We start from the raw sequence: 15,043 nt of genomic DNA, 5'->3' as shown, positions 1-15,043 counted from the left end.
ATGTGGAGCTCCTTGAATGCATCCAGAGAAGGGCAGAAAAGCTGGTGAAAGGGTTGTAAGAATGTCCTGTGAGAAGAGGCTGGGGTCTTTATGGGTTGTCTAATTTGGAAAAGGAGGCTGAGAGGTTAATTCATTGTTCTCTACACCTTCCTGAGGAGTCGAAGTGGAGAGGGAGGTGCAAAGCTTTTCTTCCCAGTATTCACTGTTAGGACATATAGAAATGGACCAAAGCTGCACCAAGGAGTCTAAGTGGATCATAGAATCACATCCAACCAGTAATCCAGCACTGCCAAGTCAACCACTAAACCATATCCCCAAGTGCCACATCTACACATCTTTTAAATACCTCTAGGGATGGGGAGTTTGTCACTTCCCTGGGCAATTCCACTGCCTGATAACATCTTCAGTGAAGAAGCTTTTCCTCATATCCAATCTAAACCTCTTCTAGTGAGAACATTTCCTGTCACTTGTTACTTGAGAGGAGAGATTGACACCCACCTTGCTACAACCTCTTTTCACGTAGTTGAGGGTCCCCCCTGAGCCTCCTCTTCTCCAGGCTAAACACCTGCTCCCTCAGCCACTCCTCATAAGACTTGTGCTACAGACCTTTCATTAGCTCTGTTGCCCTTCTCTGGTAGCATTCCAGCACCTCAATGTCTTTCTTGTAGTGAGAGGCCCAGAACTGAACACAGAGCCTGAGGTGTGGCTCACCAGTGCTGAGCACAGTGGAACAATCACTTCCCTAGTCCTGCTGGCAACAATATTTCTGATACAAGAAAGGATGCCATTGGCCTCCTTGGTCACCTGGGCACACTGATGGTTCATATTCTGCTGGCTGTAAATCAACACCCCCAGGTCCTTTTCCACCAGGCAGTTTTCCAGCCACTCTGCCCCAAGCCTGTAGTGCTGCATGGGGTTGTTGTGACCCAAGTGCAAGACCTAGCACTTCAGCTTATTGAAACTCATACAACTGGTCTCTGCCCATCCAGCCAGCCTGTCCAAGATCCTCCTGCAGAGCTTTCCTACGCTGCAGCAGATCAACACTCCCACCAACTTGATGTCATCTGCAAACTGCCTGAAGGTGCACCAGATCGCTTCATCCAGATCATCGGTAAAGATATTAAATGGAACTATCCTGACCACCACTTGTGAGTGGTTGCCAACAGGATTTAAATCCATTTACCATCTCTCTTTCAGCTTGGCCATCTTGATGGTTTTTACCCAGATAAGAGTACATACATCCAGGCTATGAGCACCTAGTTTATCCGGGAGAATGCTCTGGGAAATGGTGTCAAAGGCTTTACTAAATTTCAAGCAGACAACTTATATAGTCTTTCCCTCATCCACTAAGTGGGTAACCTTGTCATAGAAGATCAGGTTAGTCAAGCAGAACCTGCCTGGGAAAGTAGAATATAGTGTCTATCTTTAAGTCTCTATTTTAGAGATAGAGAAATTAAATAATATATCAGGGAGTATAAGAGTTCCTACAAAAGAATGTCACAAAAGCAATCCCTGATTACGATTTTTTTTCTGCCAAAATTGATAGTGGGTGTTTGTGTCTAGTCCCTGAGATACTGGAGTAACTAGAGTTATTGAAACAAGATGAACAGGATTAAAGGAGCAAGTTATCAATTCAATTGACTGTCAAAATGCAGAAAACTGTAACAAAAGCTCACTGCACAAATCTCCAGGAAAGTATACTAGTCATAAATGCATTCCTAAATACACAATAAAGTGCCAAGTCATGGTCTTTCTCATCACGAATGACAGTGTAACTTGTTTTCATAATAACCTTTAGGCAATAATATAATAATAAATGTTTATAAAATATTTGGTTTTTACTTAGTGTAGTGGGACAGGAATCATAGATTGCAAATGTATTTATGTGAGTAAAAACAATGTAAGAAGTTCAGATAAATATGAACTTCGGTAGGTAGTGCATCATTTTGCTGTGAAAGACATTTTTCCATACATATTTTCAATAAAGGACACCTACTGACTTTAGGCAGCCATTGATACTATGGGTATTATGGAATTATGCAGGTCAAAGTGATTATGGCGTACATCTATCTTTACAGAAAGTAATCAATAAGTAATTAATACTCAAATTTTGTATGTACTTCAATCTCTTATTGATATTCTATCTCTCTTCTTATCAATAGAAAGCTGATGTAATTTTAGACCATCTTTACATGACTGGAAAAAGAATAAATAAGCAAGTCCATCATTAAGCTAGCATGATATCAGAAAGAAAGCAAGAAATGGGAAACATTACTGAAACAGAGACTGTAAATGTTTTGACTTGTCTATAGTGTTCATAATTGTAAAATTTTATAATTTTGTTTTTCCTGTAGACTTTTCACAGTAACATTATACATATATCTCTGTCTATTTATCTATTCATCTATCTATGATCTCATAGGAGTCTTTTCATGGTAGAGTTAAATAACTTAAGCACACATTACAATGACAGTTCTGTTGGATGCCCCTGATAGCAGATTAAGCCTCTGTTCCACAGGTTCACGGAGCTATGATTTTCTCAGATGCCACAAAAAACTGTTAGAAGTATGGGGAAAAAAGAAGCAGAAAGAAGAAAGAGAAATAAATTGATTCAACACTACATGTAAGTGAAAACGTGTTCAAATGGAAATGGAAATGATTAATGAAGAGCTTATTGTTGAATTTACTGCAATGTTGATGTGATTTTACTGTATTAATAACAATGTGTTGGTACATTTAGAACTATAAATAGTTGTAAATTTATTACCTTTGATATAGCTAAATAAAACAAATAAATTTCTGATTTAAATAGGCTGTAGATCTCTGGGCCAGAAAAATCTACATTATTAATCATATGGTGGCAGGTAAAGAACCATTCACAAATATGTCCCACTATGTTGGTACTGCAAAAATCAAAGTAAAAATCAACTTTATATATTACTAAAGACTAAAAACCAGACATAGGCAGAAGAAGAGAAGTAAGGCATAGAGAAATAAATAATGTGATAGCATCAAATATTGTTTCAGTCTATGGCCGTATATTTATACATGAAATTTAAGTAGGTAAAAGTAAAATAATTGGGAAAATATGAAAGAAAAAGGATAAAAGTAGATAGTAAGATGAAAGTGAGATGGTGGGAAGAATATGATGATGGCAACAGACAAATACTTTCACAGAGTAGGAATGAAAACACACAGAGACTGGTAAAAGATGAATTTAAACAATAATAATAGAGTGATGATATTTCACTACAGACACAGTGTTACAGTATTTTCTGAACAGATGCATTTTTTTCCTTTGTTCAATTTCTTGACTGGTTTCAATAACTGGAATGGATTCAGTTCATTCTATCAGGAGAGGGGATGGACAGAGCTTTAAACATGAAAATGTAAGTATCTGCAATTTGAGCTATTTGTATAAGCTCCCAGGGTAGTGATGGTCAGTGTTCCTAGTGGATTCTGTACATCTCTCCTGTGTAGTAAATGCTGGTCTTGACTAGACCAAGTGTACTATCTGCATCAGTATTGACTATACTCAGCACTCACTGTATAGTTTAGGTGTAGACATGTATAATGTAAACACTAAAATTTAGATGAACCATACTCTAGTTCTTATGTCAGTTGTTAATATTTCATACAGCAGAGCAAAAGGGGAGACACCATATAGGTTTTGGTGATGCAGGCTATGGCAATTCAAGTTAAAGGAAGGGACTGCAGGCAATTTTTCTATTATATTTATTTTCTATGAGAATATAGATAAAACAATGCTGACACTTTAAAATAGCTTTCAACAATAAATACTTTGAAAACAAAAGTTTTAGGACACAAGAACTATTTTCAGTCTTCAACTGTCAGGAATAACTTGGTTTCCCATACATAGCATATTTCAGGAACAACAGAACACTTTTTTTTCCTAGAATTCTGATTAATTTTAGTCAATGTGAATAATAAGATTAAATGCTCTTTAAGTACAAATTATTAGACAACATTTTTATGCAGTATCATTGTTTTATGTTTCTTAAAGTTTTTTTCAGTATTCATAACTTATTTTATAATTACAACTTATCTAACTTATTTTATTATTATAACTGATTTTATTATTAGCACTTGCAGATTTTCATTTTATTGTTTGAAACAGATAGAGTGACAATAAAGTGTTTCTTTGCCATGGTCCTTGCCTGCCTGCTATCATAGCCTGTTCCCTCTTCCTGTGCTATAATTATGCCTGTGCACTTTCCTTGAAAAATCAGAAAAATATAAAGATGTGTATTCAAAATATGTAAATTTTAAGGAGGCATATTTATTCAGTTTAGAAAAGTAAAATGTTCCAGACTATAGATTGTATATATGCATTGTAGTATCCATTCACCAATGCAGCCAGGGGCCAAGGGACTGTTCATTCTCAGAACCTAACAAAGCATTTGGAAAGTGCTTTATAAAGAACTTGAACATAAAATTTCTGTCCTGAAAAGCTGTTATTCTTAAAATAGTAACCCTGCTGTCTGAGTACTGACTAAGTAACTCCTAAATTTTAAAGTAAGTATACAATTTACAGAGCGTGAGTCATATTTTCAAATTTACTTGTTAATATTTTGCAGATATTTTACTTCCAACTTACTGATGGTTCTACTCCTGTTATAAGGAAATATGGCCTTGAATTTAACATAAACATTACTTAAAATTATAACAGCCTGTAGAGAGAGATTTTCTATAAACTACAGACCCACAGCTGTATCATAATTTTTTAATTATGCAAATCCCTGTGGTTTGAATAATTACTGGTCCCAAAACTATATAACCATATGTTCTACATGTCTATCTCACCTCTTTTCAAATCTTTTTCTTTACATACTCTGCCCTAAATATTTTGCCTTTTACAGCAGCCTTTGCAATTGCCCCAGGCTCTGTGGAGAAGGGAAAATAAAAGACAGAAAAAAAGGAACTTGGCAGGCAATTATTTTGCTTTGAAGTTCTCTATCTACACTCTCTAAAATAACAGCACCACTTCACCCTACTCAAACATTACTTGTAATTTTTTAGAATAGTTTGGAGGGAGAAAGTCAGAGAAGAGAAACATGCAAAAGAATGGAAGTAACTGAGGGACAAAATATATGGGATAATACATAGGAGATTTAGAAACACAGGTTTGAGAGGAAAGATTGTAGCTAGTTCATGAAGAGAACACATTGTAATGTGAAGTCCAAGACTGACATAATTTAAAGATGTAATAAGGAATTTTGTACTGACATAAAGACAGGATGTTGCAGGGAACAGAATAAGACACAAACAGGACTGTTCTTAGGCTTATCTTAGCAGGTCTTTCTGTTGTTTGCTCCTGAGTAGGAAAGGTTTGAGTTTCTGCTGATTTTGCTATTGCTAAAGCTGTTGCTGACTGGTGCTCTGACAATTTTGTTCAAGATTTAGAGATGCTGCTGTGAGTTGGTGCATGATGACCTTGATCTAGTGATCTGCAACATTACATTTTGAACTGAAAAGACAGTTACTCAAGTGGAACATACGTGACCTAAGCAGGTTACTGATGTAGATACCAAGAAGAATATTTTGGTAATGAACGAGCTATAGAGAAAATGGTAACACAGGGTAGCAGTTCACTACTCTGTAGACAGGCTGCAAGAAATTCCTTTAAACTTTTCAAAAAACTATGACGTGCACAAAAGGAATATTGCTTTTTTTTGAGTGAAAATAATGTATTAAAATGTCACAAGGATTTGCCATAAAGTGATATGAAAAAAAAAATCAGAAAACCCTTGGGAATATTCAATTATTCTATATGAACAGAGTTCTGTAAAACCAACACAAGTTTTTTCCCCCAATCTTTATATTTTTGAGTATCAGAAATGACAGCTTTTCCACAGTGATTTTAGGCAATGTCTTTATTGTTGGATGCTTTGTTTTATAATATAGTGCTATGTTTTATTACATAAAACATTCATGGTTTATGTTTTTATCTAGTCTAAAACTTACAAAAGTTCCTTTCATTAATGATTCATATCATGCACTATGCTAGTCTACCACACTGGCTATTGAGGGTGGTTCCAGAAGTGAATTGTCTCCAGAACAAGATACATAATGTTTCTGATAGTATAGAAGTTCTCTAAATTATCCATCTGTCAGGTATGTTTCTCCTCCAAATTGCACACAAGGTTTCCTTTTTTTTTCCTGTGCACTTTAATCAGTGATAAAATATCTGCACTGAAAATGTCAGACAATAGAGTAAGCAGCGGGGAAGTAATGAGGAGGAACAGAGGCGTGTTCTTGGGAGAATAATCCCCCACATACACCCATGATGCAGCAGGTTCTGGCACTGTCTGCTTGACCCCATAGTTTCTATCAACAATAAGGAATACCAGATTGCCAAGGTGAAATTTATCTTGTGTGTGATAATTTTGGCTCTTCTCTTATATTTGAAGCCATGTAGGCTTCAGAATAGATCACTTCAGGATCTTCACTTTATTTCAAACCATAACTGAATCAGCAGTTTCAGAAGATAACTATGAAAAAAAAATGCCAGAAATTAAGTGATATAAAATAAGTAGCAAAAAAATACCAGATGGTGTTAAAATCTGGATTTTTTTTTTTCTATTCAGAAGTGCTTTGACTTCTAGTTGGCCTATGAGACTGAATGTTCTGGAACATATTGAAAATCGCAGCAGTGAAAAGAAGGAAATAATCATGTTAATACTTTTAAGAACTGGATTAGGAGAGAATTTTAGTGTGATTTATAGATTTAATTATCTCATTAGTGATTAGCCAGTGTATTTTATATTCCTCTGCTGAAGTAATTAACCAACCTCTACTTTTACTCTGCAATTATACTAACATGGTACAGAATCACAGAACAGTTGAGGTTGAAGGGACCTCTGGAGGTCATCTGGTTCACGTTCTTTTCTCTGGGCTAAACAGTCACAGATTTCTCAGCCTTTCTTCGTAGGAGTGATGCTCCAGTCCTTTCATCATCTATCTGAGATGCTACTAAAGGAGTCACCAGTATTTCCAATGAGATCTGAGCAGAGGGTGGAAAATGTAAGCAATGTTAATGACTGAAACGAGAAGGAATGGAGGGGTACTTAAACCTGAATTGGAATGAAAATGCAAAACTAAAGAAAGAAAATCTGAGGAAGAATGATTTTAAGAGCTTAGCACAGAGGACATGCTGTGATCTTATCTCTCCAATGTCCATAAGCTATGTGTCTCTTGTTTTCAAGCCAGAAAGGACAATTTTGATCATTAGCTTGACTCTTCAATAGCAGAATTTAAGACAGTGAGACAGAAAGGGTGGTTGCTCTGTACAGCTTCCTCTGCTCCCTAGACCTGCTTCCAGGGATCAAATCTACATGTGTAATTTTGGCATTTCCATATACCTGAACAATGATTATGCAGATGTTTGGTATAGGGGCAAAATGACTCCAGGTTGTTGACCCAGCTGCTTTCCAGCTGGCTGGCCCTCAGGTTCCAGGGGTTGTTCCTCTTGAGATGCAGGACTTTGCACTTCCTCATGTTGAACTGCCTGAGGTTAATTCCTGATATTTCATTAATTACCTTTCTCTCCCCAGAATGTTTTGTTGCTAGCTAAATACATCATATATTCATATTTCTTGAAACAGTTCATTTTGGTTTCAATGAATCAAACTAAAAATCATACTCTCTTTGCAGTTTATCAAACATATATCCAGTGATGAACTGTTGGGCTATATTAAAGTGACTGAAAATATGAAATTCTGCAGTAGATTATACTAATTTTCCCAAAATTTAGGAAAATGTCTTGTTTTTCTGTTTTAAAAAGTAGTGGATTTCTATTTTTTTATTTTCAAGCAGGTAACTCATGTCTGTTTTATTTAAGAAATCTAAAAGGATAAGTGAGTTTCAATGCACATTTGCAATACAGAGACTGAAAAATTCTGTTATCCATTCTGCATAGCCTGCCTGCCTCTTACTTTGGCATTCTAATTTTCTCAAGAAAACTCACCATGATGACAACCTCATTACTATGCTGTCTTAATGACTCCAATGAGAGACACTTCTCTGTGTTGCTGTTCCTGTTTATATACTCCATTATTCTTTTCCTATTTAGTCTTCCAGAAGGTGTGAAAAAGTAAAACAGAGTTGGTCATTGGTACAGAATGTTGACCGAAAGCTAATGGAATGTTACTTGTTTATTAGTTCATTTTACAATTAAGGTAAATTATGCTGTAATTATTTACCATTGCTAGCTATTAAATGTCTGAGAAAAAAAAGGATTATAACAACATACATTTTATGTTTTAAAAAAACCCAAACCTTAAATGTGTAATTTTTTTTGGAAAAATGAACTCCAGGAACTATAAAAAAGAATACTGAAATATATTACATGGAAATTAGTAAACACAGAACCATAGAATCATTTTAGTTGAAAAAGATCTTTACAATTGAGTCCAACCTTTAACCCAGCACTACTGAGTTCACCACTAAACCATGTCCCTCTGTGCCACATCTACACACCTTTTAAATACCTCCAGGGATGGGGACTCAACCACTTCCCTGGGCAGCCTGTTCCAACGATTGACAACTCTTTCAGTGAAGAAATTTTTTCTAATATCCAATCTAAACCTTCCCTGATGCAATTGGCAGTCATTTGCTCTCATCCTATCACTTGTTACTTCGGAAAAGAGACTGACCCTCACCTTGCTACAAGTTGCAGAGAGTGCAAAGGTCTCTCTCCCAAGCCTCCTATTCTGCAGGCTGAACAACTCCAGGACCCTGCTCTTTCATATTACAACCATCTGTCTCAGCAAAATTACTCACTTCTAATACTTGAAATCACTGGAGTTTTTTGGCTGAGTCAGAACTGTTAAAATAGAGCAGACAAGATTTCAGAGAAAAACTGTAAGTATCTAAATAAAAGCAGTATGCAGACAGCTGCTTCGAAGTTCAGAGACATAATTTATTTTGGCTTATTGTCCTCCTGAGGTATTTGAAGGCTATAACTACATAATCCTTTAACACAGCAAATGTCCTCATCGAAAACACAGGTGAAAACAAATTAGCACTAAAGGCAGAAGGAACTCACACAGAGGATTGGTGAGGACAGATGTGTGATGTTATCAATAAAAGGAGTAGGATTGCAAAGGGACCATCAATTTCTCACTTGTCAGTTCTTATGTGAACATCTACTTATACCATAAGTAATGACAGCATGTTTATGCTCCCGCTTGACAAGAGCTGCTCCTGGAGTCTGGTCTGTGGTGCCAGCTACTGGGAGCAGTGAGGTCTTTAACCTCCAGCCACTGGGGGCCTCCTCATGAAAAAGACCTCCAGCCACTGGGGGCCTCCTCATGAAAATCAGCTATTTCAGGACACAAGCATGAGTGAGGAGTGCAGCAGGGCCATGCTGGTGCCCAGGGGATCCAGGAATGTGTGTGTGCTTGTGAACCTGGAGAGTGTGGTGTACTTCTGCCTCTGCCAGCCCAAAAGGAGGAGGGAGAATGTGTCTGGTGTGAGTCCTAAATGTGGGGGCTGCTGAGAGCAGCACTTTGTGACCATCTGTGTGACCAGCCTATCTGTGTCCTCTGTGTATTTGTGCGTGTCTGTGCCTGTCTGTGGCACACACACTTAACTTCACTACTGGTTGAACCTGCCAATGGGAAAATGGCAGAAGCATCCTTCAGACGGAGTAGAGATCCTGGTTTTCCAGGAGCACCATGCTGGGCTCCAGAAGCTGGACAGGAGGGTCCTGGGTCAGGGCAGCTGGATCCAGGAGCTATTCCAACTTTCCTGAGAAGTTTGTAAGCATTAGACTATTTTTTGCATTCTAATATCCAAACAGGAATAAGAAAATACACCAAGTTCTTAATAGTAATAACAATAAAATATTAGCAATATATTATGAGCACTATCTACCATTAAATGCAGGAAGCCCCAGCCATGAATTCATTTGCAGGCTGGATTAAGGAAAGAGTGAAGTACAACAGAAAGGTTGAGGTATTTAACTATGCTACACCCTCAAACTTCTAAGAGAAGACCTCAATAATTTATATGTGTGATTTTATAAATATATACATACATATATACATGTATACACATATATATATATATACACACTTACATAAAACCTTTCCAAAAGCACACCAGGGAGAAATAGAAAGTAATAAACACATTGGAATTATTTTTTAAAAGAAAAATACTCTATCTTGAGTAGGGGGGTTTTTTGTGTATTATACAAATACAGGACTATAAGCACTCACATTCTGAAAATTAAACTCATTTACTGTACACTGTATATTTTGAATGAAAATGCAAGTAAGATGAAGATAAGATGCTTGCTCAAGATAGTTATGTGCATCAAATGGATAGATAATGAATGTCATCAAATATTTTATGTATGTGAAAACAAAGTGGTTTGTAGTAATTTCTACCACTTGCAAAATGCCATAGAACAATTTTGATGCATTTAACTTTCTTTTTTTTTTTTTTTTTGTTTTTACAAATTTTCACTAAACTGAAGAGGAAAGAGGCAGATAGCTTTTCAAGTTACACATATCTCAGACACATATCTCAAAAAACAAGAATTACTAAGATGAAAAACATGATCTTTCCCTATTTTTGCATTTCTTTACAGTATTTACAATAGGTTTTCCAACATTTCTTTCAGTATTTTAAAAATATGCCTGTATGAGAATGAAAAATATAAAAGTAAAATAAATAAGGTTTAAGTGAAGTCTGCTGCGAAAAATGTCTTTCTGGATACAAGAAAGACATTTATCCCTTACTATTCTAACTTTTCCCTTATTATTCTAACTGCTAGCTAGTGAGTCAGCTAGGTTAGGACACTTCATGAGACATCAATCAGTATTCTGACACCAGTATAAGACTGCGTGATTATTGATACCGATCTCCTCTTGCTATATGTTCCTTCAAGCAAATACAAGTATATTTGCCTGCTCATAATTTTCCATAGCACCACCTAACACAGACCATATACATCATGTTCTATCACATGGTTATTTCTCTGCATTTAGGATTCCAAGATGGCTGCAGGAAGTCAGTGTTTAATCATTCTTTAAAACTGGTAAATGTCCACTTCTTGCAATTACTCATTTCAGTCTATTGTCCTCCTTTATATGTGGACTGAGACAGCTTTTGTATACTATTAGATGATTAAATCCTGCTAATCCAAATTAGAGAATTCAGTGTGACAATATTAACGGGTAAAGTGAATGGAACATTGTCAGAAGCACATTCCCCCAATCTATCAGTACATCTCATTTCAGTAATTGAAACGTATAGGGAAAGTGTGTTTCTTACATGCACCTCTGAAATTAAATTAATAAATAACCAAAGGTCTGTAGAAACAGAGATTTAAATGAGGTTTTGTACAATTATAAAGTTACAAAATTATCCAACTTTGATCCTTTCAATTTTATCTATTTAGAACTATGCTGCATTAACTTTTCACAGCAGGCAAAATTCCAGTTGTTGTTTCCTGGAGTTTAATTATCACTTCTTTTTTATGGAAAGGAAGATAACCATAGATGAGGTTTTAAAACAAACTTAGCATGCTAGGCTGCTTTTTTGTGATGGGCCACATAACCTTCAAATACTTTCATAATATTTGTACTTACCCACTATTTTATATGTTAGTTAATAAATTGCTAATTTGATTAGCTCATCCAGATCTTATATGTAACTGTTTCGTATTTGGTAGCAAATGCCAGGAAGCATTAAAAATACATCATTGTGAGTTGCAACCATCCAAGTCAGCATTTCAGTGAAGAGAGTTGTGGGGGGAAAATATAAATTATTAATTATTGAGGAGAGATAATACAGTATGAGCATCATCTCACCGCCTAAATATTCAGGCTTGCTTTATGAACTCAGTGTTTCTTCAAAACAAGCAAACAGGTCTCCTGAACTGACATGTGGAAACAAGACTCATAGGGCATAAAAGCCAGTCAAGAGTCACAAGAGGGATGAGCTGAACAGATGCAAGCTGAGACTGCACAGCTGCAGAACCTGAGTTACTGGGAATACATATTACATCAGCTGTAACAAAGGCTCCTACTGTGCACATGCTGCTCTGCCAAAACAGATCCCTCTCAAAGCAGTTTGTATCTGCTGCAAATGTATAAAAGTCCTGGTTATCTTCAGTCAGAGTTTTCACCAACAGAGGGCTGAACCTCTGTTGCTCTATGTCCTCTTCTGCTGCTACAGAAAAAAACTGCTTCTGCCTGACCTGAAACTGCAAAATAGGCTGTGTGTTGATGCTGCAATGGTGCTACACTCTGCGCTCTCTTCCTGAATATTTCTACATTTTGATTGAGGAACAGACATTTATAGTAAACGAGAACAGATACTGCTGCATCCAAATTGGGTTTATTTCCTACCCACAATGAATACTTGTGTTCAAAGTAACTTGTTCTAAGTAAGAGGACATTTGTATTTTAGGTATTTTATGATCCAAAGACAACGTTCTGTGCACATCCATGCCTCACATTTGGCTGTACAAATGCTTATAAATGTTAAATGGACAAAAATAATCTACAGTTACAATAAGAATATATGCATATTGATTCTTTCATCAACATTTTCTTATTATCATAGAAACATAGAGCAATTTGGTTTGAAGGGACTTCAAAAAATCACAGAATTACAGAGTCACAGAATATGCTGAGTTGGAAGGGAGCCATCAGGATCATCAAGTCCAACTCCTGGTCCTGGGCAGGACCATCCACAAGAGTCACACCAGGTGCCAGAGAGCATTGTCCAAATTCTTCTTGAACTGTGACAGTCTTGGTGCTGTGACCACTGCCCTGTGACCACAGGATCCCTAGGGATCCTGTTCCAGTGCCCAACCACCATCTGTGAAAAACCTTTTCTGATATCTAACAGAAACTGTTAGCATTAATCTTCCTCGACCTGCTTGTCACACTTCTCTTGATGCTGCCCATTTATTTTTCACACATGCACAAATGTCATACATCCTTCTCATTGGTGTAACTTTATGGGAAAAGCATGCCATGTAATTTTGCCAAAGCTATTTAGTGAAACAACTGCAATAACTATACCCTAGACACAGAGTTGTAAAATCCTGAAGATATCATTTTATACTTTTTTTAAGTACAGTTTATTTTATATGAGAACTAGTGTTTCTGAAGGCATAATCTTCAGTCTAAATTTAAAACATTAAAATTTAAGATAATGTGGAGTTGTCAGTGAATATCACCAAAAAAATAATAAAAGCCTTTTTTGAGGCTTATAACACAGCTAGCTTTAAGTTCAAATATTTTATTTAATTCATTCAAGAAATCAGTGGATTAGACTTCTTAGCAGAAATGAAAGGACATAATTGTAATTCTAAATCCCAACAAATAACAACAAAATACTATAATAAAATTTCAACTGCCTTCTGCTTTTCCTCACAGAAAAATGGGGATAATTTCATCTTCCATCATCTGTTGACAAAGTAGTAATCTAGTTTAAGCTATTTATCTAAGTTTTTTCTCTAAATGACAGACAAATTTCTGCATTAGAAGACCATGAATCATCCATAATATTTTAGACAACTATTTAAGGATGTAATACCTGCACATCAATGATATTGCATGTCAAACTGCCAACTGCCTTTGTTCATTGGTTAAAAAAGAATGAAAGAAGTATTTGACTCATTTATAGAGCAAACATAATTTCTAGAAATCTAAAACTAAGGTAAATTAACTTCATTCAATTTTTTTTTGTTAAATTTCTTTCTGAAAATTATAATAATTTTTAACAAAGAATGAATTAAAACCTCAGTTTCTTTTCTCTAACAGTATTATTCTTTTCCTTAAATATCAGCAGATTTTTATTAGATCTAAAGTCTTGGCAGCATTTCTTGACTGATTAGACATCCCCACATCGATCCTGGAATAGAAAGATATTTCACCATTTGCTGATAAAGAAAATTCAAGGTATAACTTTTATAAAACAATAAATATCCTTTAATACCTTTGTTGTTATCCATTCCTCCAACAGCATAAAGTGTCCCAACTGTAGACTTTCTAGGCTTAGTTCTTGGACTTTGCATGAGAGTTCTTCTCTCTGGCAAAAGATGATATTTCATGGCTTCCAGAATAAGCTTCTGACATTCTAGGTCATCCTTAAAAAGCACATGGTTTTCCAGGTCTGCCAATATCTGTGAATGACATGAAGGTGAATCAAAAATGCTAGAAATTCCTAGAAAAGCAATACCATGCAATGAGAGAAGATAAAATAGATGTTGTAAGTATATCACTTCATTGTAGAATACATGGTTTTGCAGGGCTGGGTTTTTTTTTTTGCAGCAGGGGCAGAAAAGTAAATAGTTAATTGATTTTTAAAAGACTTTAAGATCACTGTTTTGCCAGCCGTTAAGACTACAATCTTACTAATCTCTTACTGAAGGCATTGAAGACATCTAACTGCTCTCTTGTAGGCTGACTTATTTTTAATGGTTTCCAAAGTGACACTGAAAGGACACCATTTCTTTGCAGGAACATCCTTTATTTCTAAAACCAAACCAAAACAACCCCAACAACAACAAAAGTGTGATAATTTAGCATAGCAATACGCAAAGCCCCTTGGTTCATACAAAACAGTAGAATTTACATTAGGAAGCATTTATTTACACCTGGAGAGCTGGTGCATGCCCCAGGCATGCCAGTGCTTAAGAGGTGTTTGAACAATGCCTTTAATAACTTGCTTTAACTTTTGGTCAGCCCTGAAGTGGTCAGTCAGTTGGACTAGAGCATATTTGTAGGTCACCTCCAGCTGAACTATTCTATTTTATTCTGTTCTATCCTAATCTCTCACAGAGGGAACAGGCAATACAAAGGAAACCATGGGTTTGCAAACCATTAGTTTGCACAAGGACTGCATAAATATTAAACTTAAACCTCTTCACTGGAGTAATCCTAATATTCATTTTTTGTCCTTAGATACGAAAGTAAATGCTCCAATGAATATATGCTATCTCACAAATGTAAAATTAAGAAGGCTAAACCAAACAAAATATTTTTTTTGTCACTAAACC

General features: G+C 36.0%; 1 protein-coding gene across 3 annotated transcripts in view; it reads right to left on the bottom strand.

Annotated features, from left to right (window-relative positions):
- The window catches only part of KLHL1 (kelch like family member 1), a 191,181-nt gene that overhangs the window by 42,214 nt on the left and 133,924 nt on the right, over positions 1-15,043 (bottom strand). For all 3 annotated transcript variants that reach the window (XM_032680439.1, XM_032680438.1, XM_032680440.1), the window contains exon 6: positions 13,981-14,167. In XM_032680439.1, the coding sequence (XP_032536330.1) occupies positions 13,981-14,167 (187 nt within the window). The remainder of the gene's footprint in view (positions 1-13,980; positions 14,168-15,043) is intronic.

This window comes from Chiroxiphia lanceolata, chromosome 2, assembly GCF_009829145.1.
Source record: "Chiroxiphia lanceolata isolate bChiLan1 chromosome 2, bChiLan1.pri, whole genome shotgun sequence".
Lineage (NCBI taxonomy): Eukaryota > Metazoa > Chordata > Aves > Passeriformes > Pipridae > Chiroxiphia > Chiroxiphia lanceolata.
The sequence above is the reverse complement of the archived record's forward strand: the minus strand, read 5'-3'. Positions and strand labels throughout refer to the sequence as shown.